We start from the raw sequence: 20,050 nt of genomic DNA, 5'->3' as shown, positions 1-20,050 counted from the left end.
AAATTCTGCTGATTTGAAGAAACTCTATGAATGATCTGAAGTGTGGGACATATGTTGCAAAATCTTGATTTGTCTGCTATCCCACTTCAGCAGTCACCAGTTGCATCTCAGAAGAAATGGAGCTAATGTGTTTGGCACACTAGCATTTCCTGATGTGTGCGGCAACTCCTACATGGTGATGTGTCAGGGCAGTAAGTCTCAGGTGCATTCGTACCTGGGTACAGTGTGTGATTAATAGAGTATGTGTTGCCTCATCTCCTGGAACAGAGGTGGTTCCACTGCTCCTAGCCAGGGATGTCAGCTTTATTTACACTGGTCTCCATTATCATTGCTGATGTGTTGAGGAAGTGAATTTAAGCAGGGTAAACAGATTTTGTTTCCAAATTCTGAGATAGGAGATCGTAAGATGGGTGCTTGGCTGAACCTTGTAGAGTCTCTTCAGTTTTCTGGCAAGAAATCTGAGGGCAAAGAGGGCTGTTCTGAATCAGGCAGAGACTTGCTGTGCAGCCCATTTAAACTGCACTGTTCTTCACAATTCTATTTGGAGCAAAAGTCAGCCAAGATACTGGTAACTATTGCTTTGTGTTGGCAGCGTTCTTTCCCTGCTCTTCCCAAAATATCAGGTAGCCTGTGCTTTGGGTAAAATTCTGGCTATTAATTTAAAGATGTTTGTTGCAAGCCACCATCTATTTTTAAGTGGTTTTAGGCACTGCATTCTATGCGTTCTGTATTATCTACTGATACGTCGTCGGTAGCTGGTTAATCCTCGGTTGGGGAGAATTTGGAGGAAGAGGTGGCCTTCTCTGTCACTCAGTGGCAAGTAACAGTGATAATGACTAAAATACTAATCGTCGTTTATTCATAATTATTGAATGCCGACCCGCTACATGATACTAATAATAAATACATTCTTTAACATAATAGTAATAATAAATACATTATTTAATTCATACCAACTTTTTTGGTAGTCAGTAGGGCAATGTTATTGATCATTGTCCTACCATTAGGACATTATTACTTATGGGATAATGAACAAGTATCAGCTTGTTTCTGAAATGACTAGACTATTATTACCCACTTCAGTAAAGGAGCACAGAGAGTAAGCTCTCTGATCATGAGATAACTGTCAGCCTTCAAATGAGCTGTATTGGGGCACCTGGCTGGCTCATTTGGTGGAGCACATGACTCTTGATCTTGGGGTGGTGAGTTCGAGCCCCACACTGGGTGTGGAGATTACTTTAAAATCTAAAATAAGGGTGCCTGGGTGGCTCAGTTGGTTAAGCGACTGCCTTCAGCTCAGGTCATGATCCTGGAGTCCCTGGATCGAGTCCCGCATCGGGCTCCCTGCTCGGCAGGGAGTCTGCTTTGCCCTCTGACCCTATCCCCTCTCATGTGTTCTCTCTCTCTCATTCTCTCTCTCTCAAATAAATAAAATATTTAAAAAAAAATCTAAAATAAATAAATAAATAAATAAGATTTATTGATGTAATATACTTTGGTTTCCTCAGAAAAGTTTCCATATAATTTGCATAAATTAAACTCCCAGTGTTTATGAACATCTCAATTTGTGTCACATTAACTCCACACTTAGTGTGTTTTTAGCACATTCTACTGGAAACCTAGATTATAGACCATGTTTGTCATATACATCACTATAACCCCCAGTTGGTAGCTCGGTGCCAGGCACATGCTGGACATTCAATAATTATTCCATTCCCAAAACCAAACGGAGTTAAATTTACCATTGAAATTTTATTACTGCAAAATTGTACCAGAAGTTTCTATCACAGCCATCTGTACATGTCCCTAAAATGAAGTTTGCAAAAGATTCTTGATATAATCAAGTAAACACAGAAATTATTTAAAGTTAAAAAATTTTTGAGGTATATCTGCCCTAACAGCATGTATGTCAAATTTCAGATTGATTTGATTTAAAATGACTAAGATATAAAAACCATAAAAAATGTGAGTAAATACTCTGCCTATCAAAGCTTGTTATGTAATTACATGGTTTCAGTATAGTTCTTATACATAGAACACTAATATAAAGGATCATTTCTGTACAAACTCCTTTTCCAATGGAGACTTTAATCTCTTGCAGATAAATATCCATGTCTCTAAATGTTAAGCCACTTGAATGAATAATTCAGTCAAATTTATTTCTTATTAATCAAATGAAATCAGTTCTTTGTTAATGAAATTTGAAAACTGATTCAAATATTTGTTTTGGGCTGATTTTTAAATAATAATATAAGTAATAGAAACAGCTAAACCAATTTTAAAACTTTTTTTTCATTTTTTTTCTTAAGACACATCTGGGTTCACCAATACATGTGCCAAGGCTCAACCCACTGATCTATAACTGACTAAAGAATTAAGCCCCCTAGGGGCACCTGGGTGGCTCAGTCGTTAAGCATCTGCCTTCAGCTCAGGTCATGATCCCGGGATCCTGGGATCAAGCCCCGCATCAGGCTACTTGCTCCGCGGGAAGCCTGCTTCTCCCTCTCCCACTCCCCCTGATTGTGTTCCCTCTCTCGCTGTGTCTCTCTCTGTTGAATAAAAAAAAAAAAAAATCTTAAAAAAAAAAAGAATGAAGCCCCCTAAAGCAAGATTTGAACCATAAGCTTTCAGAAAAATTTGATGATAGTGATACTGCACAGTGGTTAGCTGTGAACCTAAATTAATTTTTTTTTGTTTGATCCGTTATTTTAGTCATTATACTTCTTGCCCTTCAAAGCAGGGGGAAAAAAATTATGTTGGATTTAGAGTGTACTTATATTAAAAGATGTGTATGTCATTTTCTATTTCAAATCCTAACATGGGTGATTGTCCAAATTCATCACCTAAATTGCTGTTTTGAAAATCAGTATTGTGGTCATAATACATTTGAAACGTGGAAAGGAAACAAGTGATCCCCAAGAATTCTCAGTAATTATCACTGAAAACTACTTGCTAGCCTTTGGCTGGCCTCAAAAATCCTTGCAATTAACCATTTCTATCACCACCGTTACTTTTTCACACAGCAAATTATCAGCCAACAGAAATTATGTAGAGACAACACAAATGTGACCTAAAAGTTACTAGGCAAGCTATAAAACTTGAAGTAAAAAAAAAAAAAAAAAAAAAAACAGGTCCCTGAATTGTTGCTTCTGGAATTTTCTCTAGAAATTTTCATTTGAGGTGCTTTTCTTGTAGATTTGGGTTTGGGGCCCACCTTCCCTCACTCTTTCCTTCAGTTAAGGCAACAAAGAAGTAGAAGGGGCACTTGGAGAAGTCCAAGGGCAGAGAATGCAGTGGGTCTGTGGCTTCAGATATACAAGCCTGAGAGGAGCGTAAGAATCTTGCTAAATATGCCCCTCAGGTACACCAGTGGTGTCATCCCCTAGCTCAGATTCCTCTCATGAACTCTCCAGAAGGGACCTTGTCTATGTGACTCAATTCTCCTCTCCTGCATAATATCATGGAGATACAAAATATTATTAACTCTTAAACAACTTGGGGGCACCTGAGGGGTTCAGTTGGTTAAGCTTTGGATCTTGGTTTTGGCTCAGGTCATGGTCTCAGAGTGGTAGGATCGAGCCCCATGTCTGGCTCCGTGCTCAGCAGGGGGTCTGGTCCAGATTCTCTCTCTCCTTCTCCCTCTTCTCCTTCTCCCGCTCTCTCTCTCTCTCAAAAAAATAATAAAAATTAAAAAAAAAAAACCCAGCTTGTAGAAAAGGAGAAGTAATCTTATTATTAAACACACATGTGCACATATAGAAACATCGACAACATAGGACCATAATGATGTATATAAAGGAGAATTGGAGTCTTATTCTACCTGATTTTGTATCGTCAGGATCTAGCAAGTACCTGGTTTCAACTGTTCCTCCAAAATAAGTGTGAATTGTAGGATTGGAACAGTCTTGATTTTCTTTTCTCTTGTTTCTTTTCTACAACATCATTAGTCATCTTTGCCCAACTGGAAATAAATTTGTCAATCCAAATGGATGACATTTAGAAGGAATATTTTTTAAAAACTTTTTTCAAAAATGGGAGTGACTATTAATGATAAAAAAAATAATAGCAGGTGAGATTCCTTCTTTTCTTTTAATTCCAGTAGATTATTTTCAACTTTATTAATGTTTAGTCTTTCAAGACAGAGCACTGGGTGCTTGTTACTTAGAATATTTGATGACCATTAGGAGTCATGATTTCCGTCCTTAACACACACAGTCTAAAGGAGAATGACAAAATATTTTAAAACTCTGTCATGCATGATAAACTATGAATGAAATAAAGTCTTCGGTGCCTTTCTTTCTCTTTAACAAGGCCAAGAGTGTTTTTTAAAAAGTGGGGCAAGAGAGACTTCTATTCCGCCTTCCTTTGGCAACAGACCTGCTTCTCTACACGTGATTGGGCTAAGGATGTTGGTAACTTCAAAAAGATGCTTTACTGTGTCCAGCCAGGTTACATTACACACAGAGTGACCAGGTCAGGGCTCTCATCTGTGTTGTAGTTGAGAGAGATGTGGCATAGTTACGATTCTGTGGTCACACAGCTAAGCATACTCTCCACATAGGCCACCTTCTCTGCTGCTTCCAGAAATTCCAAATGCACCAAAACTAAAGTGGTACAGTGCTTACCAAAGCGATAAATGTGTTTAGATGGGAGTTAATATGTGAAATATTTCTCACCTCCCTCCTACTTTCCACCCCCACACAAGTACGCTCTATTGAATTCTAGGTGTGAACACCTAGATATTTCACTCTGACTCAACTTTCCATTCTCATATTTGATAAGATTGACACAAATGAAATACATTTGATAATATCCAACTGTATGTCTTAAGCATCTCTATAATGCTCAAAAAGTAGATTAAGGAGATGAAAACAAAGCTAGCCAAGTATTTTTCTCTTACCAAAAAAAAAATTGTATCCCTTTTACAAATAGCTAACTTACTGAGTATTTACTACATCCCTGGAACTGTTTTAATTGCATCCATTTGCCCACATACTACAGCGGCTCACACTTTAAAGATGGAGAAATTGAAGCTTTGAGAGGTTAAGTAACTTGCCTAAAGTTGCACCTGGCAAAAGGCAGAAACATGTTTTGAATACAAGTAGTCTGACTCCTAAATCTGATTATTAACCTCCATGCTATACTGACTCTGGGTAAATGAATCCAGAGTACCCCTGATGTCTTTAAAATAAGATGTAGTTTTCCCAAAATATGCCTCTTTAGTGGAGCTTAAGTGCTGCTTAAAGCAGGATATGCCTGTGGAAACCAGTGGTATAATTTTAGGACTTTCCCTCTAACTAATGAAGGGCATTTTCTTTGCAAGAGAATTAAGCACAAAATTGTGCAAGGATTGAAATGCTCTCAGAAACCAGGATTACACCCACTTTGGCATGCTGTGTCAAGCACCCAGGGCATAAGGAAAGAAAAGCAGGCTGGAGTGAATGGTTACACATTCAGATTTGAGCCTCAGCCATATATGTGGGTTAGTTTCCAAATGGACATTTACATTGCCTTTATGTGGATCAAGTTGGTGTTTATTTGCCAAACGTGTTATTTAGATCTAGGAAAAAGATGGCGTGGCCCCAGGGAAGTTTCACAATTATAACCTAACTAGGCTCCCCAGCTTACTTCAGATAAAGGGGGCCCCGGAATGTTTGATAAACATAGCATCTAATAGTTCATTGATTTTTAGAAGAGAGCAGTCTCTGCTTTTGCAGGAGGTCCCAACTGGGACTTGTGGACTGACACCCAGCACTTGCCATTGCTCTAACCATGATGCATTCATTCCTGGTCCTGACTTGGGCGGAGAGGGACTAAAAGGGGAGCCAGAGATTATCTTTGTGAAAAATCTAGCTTTTATTACATCACCCAAAGTAGCACGACCTGCTACACTAATGAAATCGTGTTCTTGGTTGAAAAGGGCAATTGTTAGCCTGACTTTGTGCGCACTAAAAACATTCCCCCGATCTTGTTAAATTATTGCTCTCATTTCAGATTTTTATGGCTGTGCAGCTTACCAGCCCTCATTTCTTTACGTTTCATTCATTTTCCTTGTATTGATGATTAATGGAGGATGTCGAATGTTAGAGTGAGCAGGCATCAGCAATTGCAAGATCATAATTAGTTTAGCTGACGAGGGCCTCTGATAGCACTTGCATCTGGATGGAAAAATTACCCTATAGGGAACTGGCTGCTCACCAGGTCTTTTTAGTGATACATTGTGAAACACCCGATGAATCAAATGCCCTTTCAATGCCAAGAAAGTGTTCCAGTCTTGAAGCCAAAATTATGTCTGCAGAAAGCTTTCCATTTGAAATGTATCAGAGTACAATTATAACCATTGTATTTTCTTGGCAGGGATACCACTGGTCTACAGTATGGACTCAAGTTAAATAAATTGCCTAAATTTTATGAATCCCTGAAATTTTGACTTACGGTATTTGTAATTTTAAATTTATAATAAAATTGGGTTCCAGCAACATTTTTTCCACTCCTTATCTAACGTGCATATTTTATCATTAAAGGCTTCGCTTCATAGTGAAAGGAGAGGGAAGTTGCAATTCAGGCTGTTTTTTTTTTTTTTTTTTTTTTTCTTGCAGCAGGGGCATTTCATTTCCTGCCTGTTAGTATTTGCGCCTACAAACACAGCCTGACTTTTGTTTCAATGGGTTTAATGGAATCATTACTTGATAGCAAGAATGGAACAAGCAATACTAATTATCTACTTTTAAATATTCTTAGATTATTTTTGAATCTGGTGATTACAGAATTCAGCCCACTAAAATCAATTTGTATTCGGAAACGCTTGTGATTTCCAAGTCTGAGGCAAATAAAATAAATAGCCATTGATGGGACTAGCTTGTCTGGCTTCAGCGGGCACCCCTTAAGCGCTCTCAGTAATACTGTACTTCAAGTTGACAGCAAGTTTCGACTGGTCCCCTCAGCTTTGGGAAATAGACGATGTTCTCTTTCAAAGTTTACCATTGCAACCCCCCAAACTAGAATTGAGTGTGTGATATTCTCTTAATACTTGTGTTACATGAATGCCCCCCAAAAAGACACAAATTGGGCTTAATTTTAAATGGTTTCCATGCCGCCTTTATTTCACGCTTGACTATATTTTTAAAGCTCAGGTAGCCTGTGGCCCCCCCCTTTGCTGAAGTATATTAAACATATTGCCACATTCTGTCTTGCGACTTTTGTTGTGACACTTTTAAAAGGTATATTTTAGGGTTCAGCATTTAGGAGCCATCATTAAAGGCACAGAACCAAAAGTTCAAGAAGTTAAAGCTGTTTCTGGGAAAAGCCTTTGGTGTTGCACACACCTCATCCATCACTGTAGGGTTAATTATAATGAAAATCAGTGGTGCCTATTAAACACAATTGAACCTGACCTCATTATGGGCAGTGTGGTTTTATACTGTCATTGTTGCCAATCTGAAGACAAAACTCCTGGGTTGATTTGGTCTAACTCCACTGATCATGTGACTCACCCCTGACCTTGTGTTTTTCTCCCCCCCGTTTCAGAGGCGTAGAGGCTCGGGTGTTTTTTGTGCCAATTGCTTGACCACAAAGACCTCTCTCTGGCGAAAGAATGCAAATGGCGGATATGTATGCAACGCGTGTGGCCTCTACCAGAAGCTTCACTCGGTAAGAGCTTGTTAGACTGTTTGAGGAAAAGCTTTATAAAGCAGCCTGGTCTGTGGTAGGATGTGTACCGTTCCCTGGCTTGCAAGGCCTGCTCCCGCAGAGTTTAATACAGTCACTTTGAGAGCACCTGTGATTGATGGTGAAATGGCCTTCGATGTTATGGGGAGATATATTTGAGGTCATTAGTAATGCATTATGCTTCTTTTGGTATAAACGAGGAAAATGATTGATTTCTGGGAACTTCCCATAACAGATAGTCGAACTAATGGTTATCAGAATTTGGTGAAATTAATTTAGGCAGAAAGGAGAAACCTTAAAAGTTCGAAAATACATAAAAAGTGTTTCTAAAAGAGGACTCTCCTATTTCACATAAACACAGGGCAGGGAAAGAATGCTTATGTTCACTTTAACTTCAGAATTTGCAAGTGTCCTCTTGGCTGCTTTGGGGGCTAGAAGTTAGGCATGTTCAGAAGAGTGGTTCTGAACTAGGACCCGAGAATGCCAGGCCAATCTCTTCGCTTCTTCTGAGGGATATATTCAAGTGAGGTATCTCAGGGCCCCAACGGCACACATCCCAGTAGAGTAAGGTGCGAAGGTGCTTTGTGTTTTAAACTCTCTGGCTGGCTTCTTTCTGTAGCTCACCAAAATACTTCCAGAACTTTCTTCTCAGATTTTAGTTAGAATCCTCTGATAAAGTTTAAGCTCACAAATTCCCCCCATCTCCATATGCATTTGATGTCCTGAAGGATATTTTATTTTAGTTTTAGGAAGTTTATCTGCTGACAAGAGCTGCCTTTAAAAATAGGAATACCCCACTTAGTAAACAGAAATCCATTTCCCTCTGCCTTTTTCATTTTGTTTGGCATTTTACCATAGCTCTTAGCACAGCCAATGAATAAATTACAGCTACAGGGAATACAGTTTTAGACAAAACGTCCTCATAAATGGACCACTGGAAGCACTCTTTAAAAAATGCATGCTGCCAACGATACTAATTGGTGGTAAACTGTAAAACCTTAGTTATTACGTGTAGCTAACAGATTCTCCCCCCCCCCACCACATCACCTTCCTTTTGCTTCACCTTCACCATTTTAGCACAGCAATAAGCTTTCATTTAATGAGTACTGACATTAATGATTTTAATTGAACTCTGGCCAATCGTAGGCCAAGAATTAATTAAACTACTGCTCTTGCAGCTTATGATAATTTAACAACTATGATATAAAGTAAACTCTTTTTTTTACAATTATTTTAATATTCATCTCTCCAGAGGCAAGATGTATTCAGTTTTGAGTTTCTTTACGTCGTAAATTTCAATACATAAAGGTTATGCTCACATCTCATGTCAAAGACTGTCACAAAAGTTATAAAAGTTTTAAAAGAGTATTAATGCAAATTTCCAGTTTCCTTATAGATAGATATTAAATGCTGCATATTCTCATAATACAAATACGAGCTCTTTATAAACCTGAACATTCTGAACAAAATAAATGAATATGGCATATCCAAGGGATGTGGCATTTTCATTCTGAAACCAATAATTGAATTGTCAGTGACAAATGTGTTATCTTTCTTGCCTTCAAAATGCCTCCGTGACAATAGAAATATTCCAAAAAGGATTTATATTTATATTTTGTTTAAGATATAAAAGGTCTCTCTTGGCGTTAAGGCGCATTCTTTCTAGGAATAATTCACAAATTACATAATACATATATATATATTTACATTCTATGTAGAAATTATTTGCTTGAAGATTTCAGTAATCTTTTAGAAAAACCCGGTTTTAGCCCACTTAAAGAGTTTCCTAAATTTTAACCTGTAAATATGCATTAATTTACTAAACTTATTCTTTTTATTTTATAAATCAAAGTTAGAGCTCTCATTGCAAGTAATTTGGCATAGTGTTATCTATGGGTTTTAGTCCTGTGATATAAACGCCTGTTGAACATGTACATAACTACCAATCATACCACGCTTAAGCTGAATAAAAAACAAGCTGAGTGAAAGCCAGCATTCTAACTAAGTACAGAGTAGAATGATGTATCAGGTATTTGGACCAAAGCTACAAAAGAATTTAGATTTTCAACAGAAAACAAATGCTTTACCTGTTAACAAGTAAAATTTTCCATAGTGATATATAAAATCCTATTAAACAAGGAGAAATAAAAGTGAGAGGTGAAAAAAAAAGTCTCCCACTGATACGGCTTTGATTACCTGATATCTTTCCTCATGGTTCTGCTCATTTGTCTTTGATTATTTATGCTCTGATATTTAATACTTTATATTCACATTTTCAGTTATTTAGAAGAATGCACGTATTCATCCGCTCAGGCTACCATAACAAAATACCATAGACCTAGGGGGTTTAAACTACGGAACAGATTTTCACACAGTTCTCAAGGCTGGAGGTCCGAGGTCAGAGTACCAGTGTGGCCAGGTTCTGGTTGGAGAGCTCCCTTCCTGGCTTGGAGAATGCCTCCTTCTCTCTATGTCCTCATCTAACTTTATTTGCCTCCTAAAGACCGGATCTCCAGATCCAGGCACACTGTGGGGTAGAGCTTCCACATATGAATGAGGGGACCCAGTTCAGTCTGTAGCAATGTATAATTTTACCACACTTGTCATTAAAGCCCAGCTCCCGTGTTCCTGTATTGACATCCTAGTGCATGACCCAGAAGTTGAGAAATATTGCAGAAAAATCATGTTTCTTCAAGGAACTTGCTACACAGTTTTATCACTAAATGATGCAGCTCCAAAATCTATTGAGTTTGGGAAAGCTGTTTTTAAGTAGATTAAAGTTTTCAGTCCTCCCTGCAAAGTCGGACACGATTTAATTAGGCTAAAATAGTGTGCTTTGGTGACTGCCTCTGATCCTGCTTAGGGCAAGAGGAGGAGATTTAGTAAACCTATAACATAGCATCTACCCTTGCTTTGAACTTAAACGTGGTTCATATTTGTGAGGAATCATTAATGCATTTTAACGTATTTTCTCACGTTTCCCTTTTATGTATCGTGCATGTGTGTTCTCTGCAGACTCCCAGGCCTTTAAACATCATTAAACAAAACAACGGTGAGCAGATTATTAGGAGAAGGACAAGAAAGCGCCTTAACCCAGAGGCGTTGCAGGCTGAGCAGCTCAACAAACAGCAGAGGGGTGGCAGCGAGGAGCAGGTCAATGGAAGCCCCTTAGAGAGGAGGTCAGAAGATCATTTAACTGAAGGTCACCAGAGAGAAATTCCGCTCCCTAGCCTGAGTAAATACGAAGCCCAGGGTTCATTGACTAAAAGCCATTCTGCCCAGCAGCCGGTCCTGGTCAGCCAAACTCTGGATATTCACAAAAGGATGCAACCTTTGCACATTCAGATAAAAAGTCCTCAGGAAAGTACTGGAGACCCAGGAAACAGTTCATCCGTGTCAGAAGGGAAAGGAAGTTCTGAGAGAGGCAGTCCCATAGAAAAGTACATGAGACCTGCGAAACACCCGAACTATTCACCACCAGGCAGCCCTATTGAAAAGTACCAGTACCCCCTTTTCGGACTTCCCTTTGTACATAATGACTTCCAGAGTGAAGCTGATTGGTTGCGGTTCTGGAGTAAATATAAGCTCTCCGTCCCTGGGAATCCGCACTACTTGAGTCACGTGCCTGGCCTACCAAATCCTTGCCAAAACTATGTGCCTTATCCCACCTTCAATCTGCCTCCTCATTTTTCAGCTGTTGGATCAGACAATGACATTCCTCTAGATTTGGCGATCAAGCATTCCAGACCTGGGCCAACTGCAAATGGTGCCTCCAAGGAGAAAACGAAGGCACCGTCAAATGTAAAAAGTGAAGGTCCCTTGAATGTAGTGAAAACAGAGAAAGTTGATAGAAGTACTCAAGACGAACTTTCAACAAAATGTGTGCACTGTGGCATTGTCTTTCTGGATGAAGTGATGTATGCTTTGCATATGAGTTGCCATGGTGACAGTGGACCTTTCCAGTGCAGCATATGCCAACATCCTTGCACGGACAAATATGACTTCACGACTCATATCCAGAGGGGCCTGCATAGGAACAATGCACAAGCGGAAAAAAATGGAAAACCTAAAGAGTGAAACCTTAGCACTTAGCACAATTAAATAGAAATAGGTTTTCTGGATGGGAATTCAATAGCTTGTAATGTCTTATGAAGACCTATTAAAAAAACACTTCGTAGAGCCTGCCTTATCCAACACGAAATTCCCTTCTTTTATTCTTTCTTTTGATGAGTAGGTTACCAAGATTAAAAAGTGAGACAAATGGTCAGTGAGAATAAAAAAAAAAATGGAAGATGGTAAATAGTCATGTTTTAGAACCTAGTTAAGTCAAAAAACCATCTTGGCAAATGTGCACGGTGGAAACGGTCCATAAGAAGTATCACCAGACTCTCATTATTCTGTCTGTAAAGAAAGAGATCAAAGCTATCTAGAATTTGAAAGGGTTTACATATTGTGATACTAACGCAGTATTGGGCTGGCCATTGGTCCATTTGTTCATAAACCCAGAAGTTGTTGCCTAAATTTAGAAGTATCACGAAAATCCTAGGCAGATGAGGAGAAATTGAATCTCCAGGGCAGTGAAGGGAAAATGGCGCTTCTTACAGCAGTCTCCTCTCATTGGCCATGTTTCCCAGACCTAGAAATGCGAGCTGTGGTTAGGCTTGGAGAGCAGCAAGGAAAGTGACAGCCAGGGGCGTGGTGATTTTGGCCAGCCCTACCTGTACATACACATGCACACCCTCTCTGATATTTTTGTCCTTTAGATGTTCAGATACTCCTTTCAAAAGTAGTCCTTTTGTTTGCAATTTAGGTTCATTTTGTCCAAATATAGATGCATTTAAAAAAAAAAAAACAAAAAACAGTGTCCTCAGTGCTTACGTAGTCGTTTTTTTGGTTTTTTGGGGGGTTTTTTTTAGCCAGATGTTTCTTTCTCGTATGTGATAGAGCGGTTTAGATTTGTATTTTAAGCCTCCTCTTGGTCACCAATCTCACTTGGCACGTTATAACTAAAGGGATTCCCCCCCCGCCTCAGTTCAGAAAGATTAGATGGATACAAAAGTTCAGACCATGGGCTGAATTTGTTTAGAATACATGGTATTTCTCCACGAGGTAACCTGCTGTATTATTTATTTTCTTTTGGTTAAGTAGAAGTTCCAAACTTTGTGGCCAGGCAGCGTCTAAGGTTACTTAGTTACCACAGACTGACAATTGGTATATGTACCAGTCACTCCCTTCATTAGATTTATACAGGTTTAGTTAAGTAGCATTAAATAGAATTCTTAGAAGTATATCTTCATAGTACTTTTAATACTTCAGGCTTTGTAAAACTATCCATGAAGGGAAAGCTCCTCAGCATAACTGCTCAGGGAAATAGGGCTACATAACTGAACATTAAGTAATTGGTTAAAGGTGCTGTTAGTCGAGCCTCAATGCTTGCTACAAGGATGTATGTACAAGGACTGACTTTAATAATTTGCATTATATTGTCCCAACCAGTAGTTTATTTTTTGCCACGGAGATGTAGAAGATATTACAAGCTACTGGATGCACTGTCAGATTAACTTATTTCATTAAAGAAGTTGGGAGAACAAATAGGAAAAAAAAAACTTATTTTTCTAGTAAATATTAATGTATTACATTTCAAATAATGGTGCCTGACATATTGAATAATTATTTTCTACAGTGTACGTATGCAACAAAGATATTCCATCATGCATTAGAGTCAGTTCTGGCTCTGCCTAGCTGTTTACATTTGCAAATGTAGCAAACAAGGTAATGAAGCAACTATTTCTATTGCGGTAGATACCTTTTTTGTGTGTGTGTGTGTGCATTAAAGTTGTAAACGGTAACATGAAACAAATGGAAGTTCTTGATATAATGGTATGGAAAACAAGAAGGAAATGAAAATATTTTTATGCCTACTTAGGAAAAAAAGGGTAGCACTATTCATTCCAAGTACTTTTTTTTTTTTAATTTTTAAGCTCTTAACACATTGTTATGCTTAAAATGATAAACATATATCCTCTTTTTATTGCTTTGTCTATGTTTCGGATGAAACATTTCAGAAATTATTTTGATAAGCGCTGCCGGCCCCCGCGGCACTGGTGTTTTTATTGCGTTCTGTAGCTGTGTTTGCACTCAGTTTTACCGAATTCCCAGTTGCTTTGTATTGTTTTGTTGTGTTTGGGTTTTGTTTCTTTTTCCCAGTGCCAGGTCTTTGTTCCTTAAAGTTGGATGGCAGGTAGAGTTCAAGCAGTTTGTGACTGTCGTAGTGAATGAAGTTAAAAATGTCCTTCTGATGTGTTGTCATTTCCATTCTTGCATTTTTGTTTTCATGTAAAAAACAAAAACAAAAAACAAACAAAAAAACAAAAAAACAAAAAAAAAGGAGAGAAAGAGAGAAAAAAGAAATCAGGACTAAGCCTTCAGCTTCAGTTTCATTTTGAAAGGGCCCTATCTGATCTCACCTGTCTAGCTCTTCTATTCACATAAACTGAAATAAAGAAGTGGTGTGAGGAGTTCTGACATGCAAATTATGTGATGCTGATTTATCTTTCTTAGGAATTTCGATGAATGCATCTCAGAATGTACAGGCAGACTTGAGAGGTGGCTGTTAAAGATCTCAGAAAGAGAGGAGATGTCCCAAACAACAAAACAATATTTCATTTTCTTAGTAAAAGGACTAGTAACGAAGTGCAGTGTGGCAATCCTTAAGCAACATTATACATGAACTGCTCAAATCAGCAAAATGCCAGAAGTTTGGTTAACTTGGGCAATATTACAGGTATGACTTTTTAGGCAAAACTACTCCATAAACAATTTCTCTAGTGTGTCAGACACAAATAGGTTGTTCCTTTTTGGCATGTATTCCTTTTTCTTTTTTCTTTTTTTTTTTTTTTTTTAATCTGATTTTTGTTTTCTCAGACAGATGTAGTAGTAACGATTAGCATTGGAAAATACATATCACTATTCTTGGAATATTTATGGTCAGTCTACTTTCAGTAGAATATTCTTGGGTAGCATTGACACGATAGATCTTATTCCATATTCCTTTATTATTGATTATTTTATTTTCATTTTTGTTTTCATTGTTATACATGTTTTGATGGAGAAGAGGTTGGGCTTTTCTTAAAAGATGAAAATTTATTGTAACACTAAAATACCCCTTACTTTTTGACCTACAAAAGCCTTTGTTCCAGCTCTCAAAATATATTATAAAAATGGTTGTTATTTTATTTGGTTTTAAGGTTTCTGAATGATTTTGCCTTAAATTGTGATTTTAAATGAGCTATTTAGGTACTTATCCTTTTTTTTAAGGACTTTCAAGATGATTTAGGAATTTCCCCTCTTGGAAAAGCCTTCCCCTATGATGAAAATTATATGCCAGCTAAAATTGTATACCATTGAAAAACTGTAAGTCTTTTGAAATTACTTGTCTCTATTCTGAATCAAGCTTTGGGTCAAACTTTAGGTCAGGACCAGCTCATGCATTCATTCTGCCTTTTCTTATTCTTTCTTTCTCCCTCTCTCACCCATATATTCATACTGTTGTTTGGGATAAAAAATCATAAAGAGCCAGCCCACCTTGGAAGGATGTGGATTGAGCGACACTACAGGACTCTGAGTGAATGAGAAAAGGATGGAGCTCTAAACCTTAACATGTTAACTCTGTAGTTCAAAAGGAAAAGAGTGTGCCCATTCTTTCTACATGACATATTGAGATGTTCTTTTAAAAAATCAACTTTTAAGATAGTGATGTTTTGTTCTCAACTGTTCTCTTTTAGTAAAGGTAGATTTTAGAAAACAAGCATGGGGATTCTTTTCTAAGGTAATATTAATGAGAAGAAGAAAAAAAAAGTGATTATCTTTAACAGCTCTTTGTTGAAGCCTGTGGTAGCACATTATGTTTATGATTGCACATGTGCACATAATCTATTATGATCCAATGCAAATACAGCTCCAAAAATATTAAATGTATATATATTTTTAAATGCCTGAGGATATACATTTTTCTTAATAAATTGAAGAGTACCAATCCTGCTATTAAACTACTTACTAGCCTTCTGCTCTGTGGCTGCAAAACATCACAAGGTGACCCGTCCTGAGACCTCTGAACTGCCTGCCTGTTTAGTTAGTGAATATTAACGCAATTCCAGAGTGGGGATATCTGTGACCCAGTGGTAGAAGCATGGAGGAAGGAAGCTGGTGGTCAGCTCCTGTGCCGTATGCCAGCCTTTTGCCTAAAGTTTACATGAGATCACAGTCTTTGGGTTGAGGGTCATGGCAAAAAAAAGAAAAAAAAATGCAAGGCATCTTTGGTAAGCAAGTAGGTGAGAGTTTGCTGGTCGTCCCTAGATCACAGGAGAAAATGGTGGATTTGAAATTCAACCAGAATATGAAACTAAATATGCTAACCAAAGGTAGGTACTATTAGGTGGAATTCTATCAGTAGGCAGCCGTAAATGAGAAGAGGATAGAAAGACATGCATTGGGACTTTGAGGGTCTGTGTTTTCTTCCCCAAAGAAAGACCCAGCCAAGGACAGAAGGATGGCTTCTTTGGAGAACACTTCTTTTTGGTTTTCCATCACTGTTTCATAGACAGCTGATTCACATGTTCCTGATAGCGGTACAATTGTTTAGAAATTGTCTACAACTATTTGCAGTAATTAGGACCTCTGGAAGATGCTAGGGCAGAAGTGTGTGAAGTCAGGGATGAAGAAAATGTGAAATTCAACATTGATCCACACATGGAAACCGGATAATGTATGCTCATGTGTTGTTCTCTTGAAAGGAAAGGTAGAGCTGTAAGCCTCACTCTGTCCTACACCAGAGAAAAGCAAGAGTAACTTTACGTGGAAGTAACGTTTAGCCTTCATCAGAGAAGATGGTCCTTCAAGACCTATAAGTCCCCAAACTGGATCCTGATTCTACCCCTGGTTGTTTTTCATTTTATGACCTGCAGTAAATCACTTTTTCTTTTCGTTCCTCAGGTTCCTCACCTGTAAAATGGAAAAAATATATTAATAATAATAATATTAATAATAATAATAATAATAATGGTAATGTAGTACTTGTTTTGTAAAGCACTTTGAGATCCTTGGTTGGAAGGCACCATGGGAGTGCCAAGTATTATTATATGGCCAAGGGGCTTATTTAAACTCTCAGTTCCCAAGGGCCAGGAAAGGTTGGGGTCATTTTTGTTAAAGATGAGCTGTAAATATCATACTAGACAGCCTATAGTGTTGACTATGAAGAGGCAAAACTATTACAAGGCTGATAAAACGATAGTTTCTTAATGGCTACCAACAAGGCAAATATCACAATAAGAAATGCCAAATTCCTTAGGGTGGGCTATTTGACAACGTGGATAATTGGGGGGTGGGATGGGGTTGGGAAACATCTCAAAATGCCAATGTAAAATTAACTTACAGCAATATTCACCAGCAGAAAATGTCTTTCATATGGAATGATTTCATGTTGCTAAGAAAATATTCAATTTGTAGTCCTGATTTGAATATTAGAATGTTGGCTATAATAGTTCTGTTCTTACAACACATGGAATATTTTTTTGTTTTATTTAATTTTGTTTTCATAGTGCATGTTCATTTCTACTCACAAACATGTTCTTGGTGTATTTCTTATGCAAACAATCTTCAGGCAGCAAAGATGTCTGTTACATCTAAACTTGAATAATAAAGTTTTACCACCAGTTACACATAATGGCGTTGGTATGGTTTATATGGATTCATTTTCATCCACGTAGCAATAAGAAATACAGACCATTGTAACATATAGATAGGCTCTGATGAATTGAGATGGTGAAATCAAATCACCATTTTCAAAAATACGACTAAGACTGAAAAGGCCTGGATTCTCTCAACTTGTTTTGCTTTGCTTTTTTTTTTTTTCTTTAACCAATCTCTTATTAATAGGCCTTGTGTAAAAAATTATATATATATACTAGTTTCTTGAGGAAGAATAACAATAAAAAAGGTGTTTATTTCAAATAACATTTATTGAGTATTAAGTATCGAGCGGTGAGTATTGGGTAATGATTATGTTACAATATGTAAAAAAAACTCCTGCTTTTGAAGCTTAACTTTGATTCAATTCAGTGTACCCACATATGATGTGAAGATCCTGGTAATAATCTCAAGAAGTTTCTATTAATATATTACATGCCTTGTTTGTTTGCCTAAATGAGATTAATCAGAGGAGGTTTCCTGAAGGATGATTTTGAAAGAGGGACGAGGCAGGGGCGCCTGGGTGGCTCAGATGGTTAAGCGTCTGCCTTCGGCTCAGGTCATGATCCCAGGGTCCTGGGATCGAGTCCCACATCGGGCTCCCTGCTAGGCGGGGAGCCTGCTTCTTTCTCTGCCTCTGCCTCTGCTTCTCTCTCTCTCTCTCTCTCTCTGACTCTCATGAATAAATAAATAAAATGTTAAAAAAAAAAAAAATGGAAGAGGGATGAGGCAGAAGAAATCCAGGTAGGAGAAGGACATGGGAAAATTCACCCAAGTGTTTGTAGCCAGAGAGAAAAACACAAAAAGGTCAGGATTCCTTAAAGTATTTAAATAGCTAACTGCTTCAGAAGATTTGTTTTGAAAATTTCAAATTAATTAGTATCTACCCTCCTTACACAATCTTCACTTCTGATTTTTATGAGCCTAAATTAACAAGCCCCTTCATTTATGTATTTTTTTTTTCCTAGCTCTTTCTCTTCTCCCTTATTTTGAAAACAGCAGAGTAGAGACTTTCAGGAGCTTTCATAATAGTGACAAGGTTTTTTCACAGCTGGAGCAACATTCTCTAGATAAGAGTGCGGTAGTAACAATGTGGTTTCTTTATGTAGAACTTGATTCTCCTGTCGGGACCACTTTTCAGATGAAGTCCAACATACTTTGTTCTCACCCAGCACTGTCAGGATCCCGTGCAGAAAGAACTCTGTAACCATCAGCTATTTACCATTGTTTGAGGGGAAAGAAGAAGAGCGAGTCAGCACTAGGAGCCCTCCCTCACCTTTGGTCTCCCATCTCTGTGAGGGTAGAGCAGGGGCCAGAAACTCAGTTGCACAAAGGATGCGGGCAAGTAGCATGTGTGGGTGAGCCAGCCGGGTGGAGACCTTGGGAACCCGAGGGCTATATAAAGGTAGGCTTTCCTCAGCTCTGAGAACAGTGCCAAGCTGACTTGGGTTGCAGATTTTCAGTTTTCAAGAAAAAACTGGACAAAGGGAATTTGATGTGAAATCTCCTCATTTTTAATGTCGGTGACTGACTTTTTTTTTTTTTTTTTTTTAATATTGCAAGCCAAGCAAAACACTTGTTCAGAATAAATTCCACCCCGAGACAGGCAGTGTGTGACCCCTGGAGCTTGAACGATAGTGAACTCTGGTGACTGGCAGGGAGGAAATGGGGCAAAGTGCTGAGGTTAGCTGTGGTTCCCCTGGGTTTTGTCTCGGGTCCCAGTGCACCTCCAGCTCTGCCAGGAAACCCGAAAGTACCGTGGCAGCAGCACCTGCCTGATTTCTTTCAGAGCCAAATTTGCTTAAGACGAAAAACATTTGCACAGAAGACAAACCAGCCTTCGTTCTTGAGTATACTGCTAATTAGCTTGTACTTTTGTTCTCCCGTCTTTGTAACCCCAAGTACCATTTTTCTGTTTTTTTAACATGCTGGGATGAACAAAGAAATTTCAAAAACGATTAAAAGTTGCTAAAGTTAATGGCCAGCAACGTCCAAGATGTCCTTGTGACCCTCTCCATGGCACATTTTTGAGTGGAAGTAACAGCGATGGAAAAGCAGAGCTTAACAGTTGATGAGAAAGGGGCTTTTTCATGTTACAGTTGATGTTCTAATGAATAATTTCAGGAATTTCTTTGAATACAAGTAAGCAATTTTTACAATGAAATTTTATGGCTACTTTTATAATGCTGTTCTCCAGTATGTTTAGGATGTCAGTAATCCGAAAGTCACCTTCCCTGAATGTTAAAGTATTGATACAGAATACATTACATGACATAACAACCAGTTCTCCCAACCTTTGTGCAATAACAACAACAGAACATGTAACAAGATTAATCTTTTCCTTCAGGTAAGCAGGAGAGCCTGGGATAGCAAGTGCGATTAGCAGGAAAATATCGTAGAAATTATTTAAATTATTTCCATAAATAGGTGAATTTTCAAATTAAAACTGCAGAAGCACTCCATTGTAAGCGATTTCCCAGGAATATTTATGAACTCAAACCCCACAAATACATCACAGACTTCTCAGAACCTGCACCACCTCTCACATGAAAGTGGTGTCTGCCTTCCTCCTGTTTACACATGAGTCCGTTTTTAGAGTTAGTTTATTCTACAACCAATGGTGTTTTCCTCAGACCTT

The 20,050-nt window shown here is 38.1% G+C and overlaps 1 protein-coding gene and 1 long non-coding RNA gene across 3 annotated transcripts in view; both read left to right on the top strand.

The window, feature by feature from the left end:
- Positions 1-13,403, top strand: part of TRPS1 (transcriptional repressor GATA binding 1) — a 254,651-nt gene extending 241,248 nt beyond the window's left edge. For both annotated transcript variants that reach the window (XM_044914656.1, XM_021688756.2), the window contains 2 exons: positions 7,528-7,650; positions 10,684-13,403. In XM_044914656.1, coding sequence (XP_044770591.1) covers positions 7,528-7,650; positions 10,684-11,745 — 1,185 coding nt within the window. In that variant the 3' untranslated portion in view covers positions 11,746-13,403. The remainder of the gene's footprint in view (positions 1-7,527; positions 7,651-10,683) is intronic.
- Positions 13,404-13,780: 377 nt separating this feature from the next.
- On the top strand, positions 13,781-17,384 carry LOC110579217. The gene is made up of 2 exons (XR_006539904.1): positions 13,781-15,081; positions 16,461-17,384. It is a non-coding gene; the product is annotated as an uncharacterized LOC110579217 (long non-coding RNA).
- The last annotated feature ends 2,666 nt before the right edge of the window (positions 17,385-20,050 follow it).

Source organism: Neomonachus schauinslandi, chromosome 4 (genome assembly GCF_002201575.2).
Source record: "Neomonachus schauinslandi chromosome 4, ASM220157v2, whole genome shotgun sequence".
NCBI classification, from domain to species: Eukaryota; Metazoa; Chordata; class Mammalia; order Carnivora; family Phocidae; genus Neomonachus; species Neomonachus schauinslandi.
This window is presented reverse-complemented; position numbering and strand designations above follow the sequence as displayed.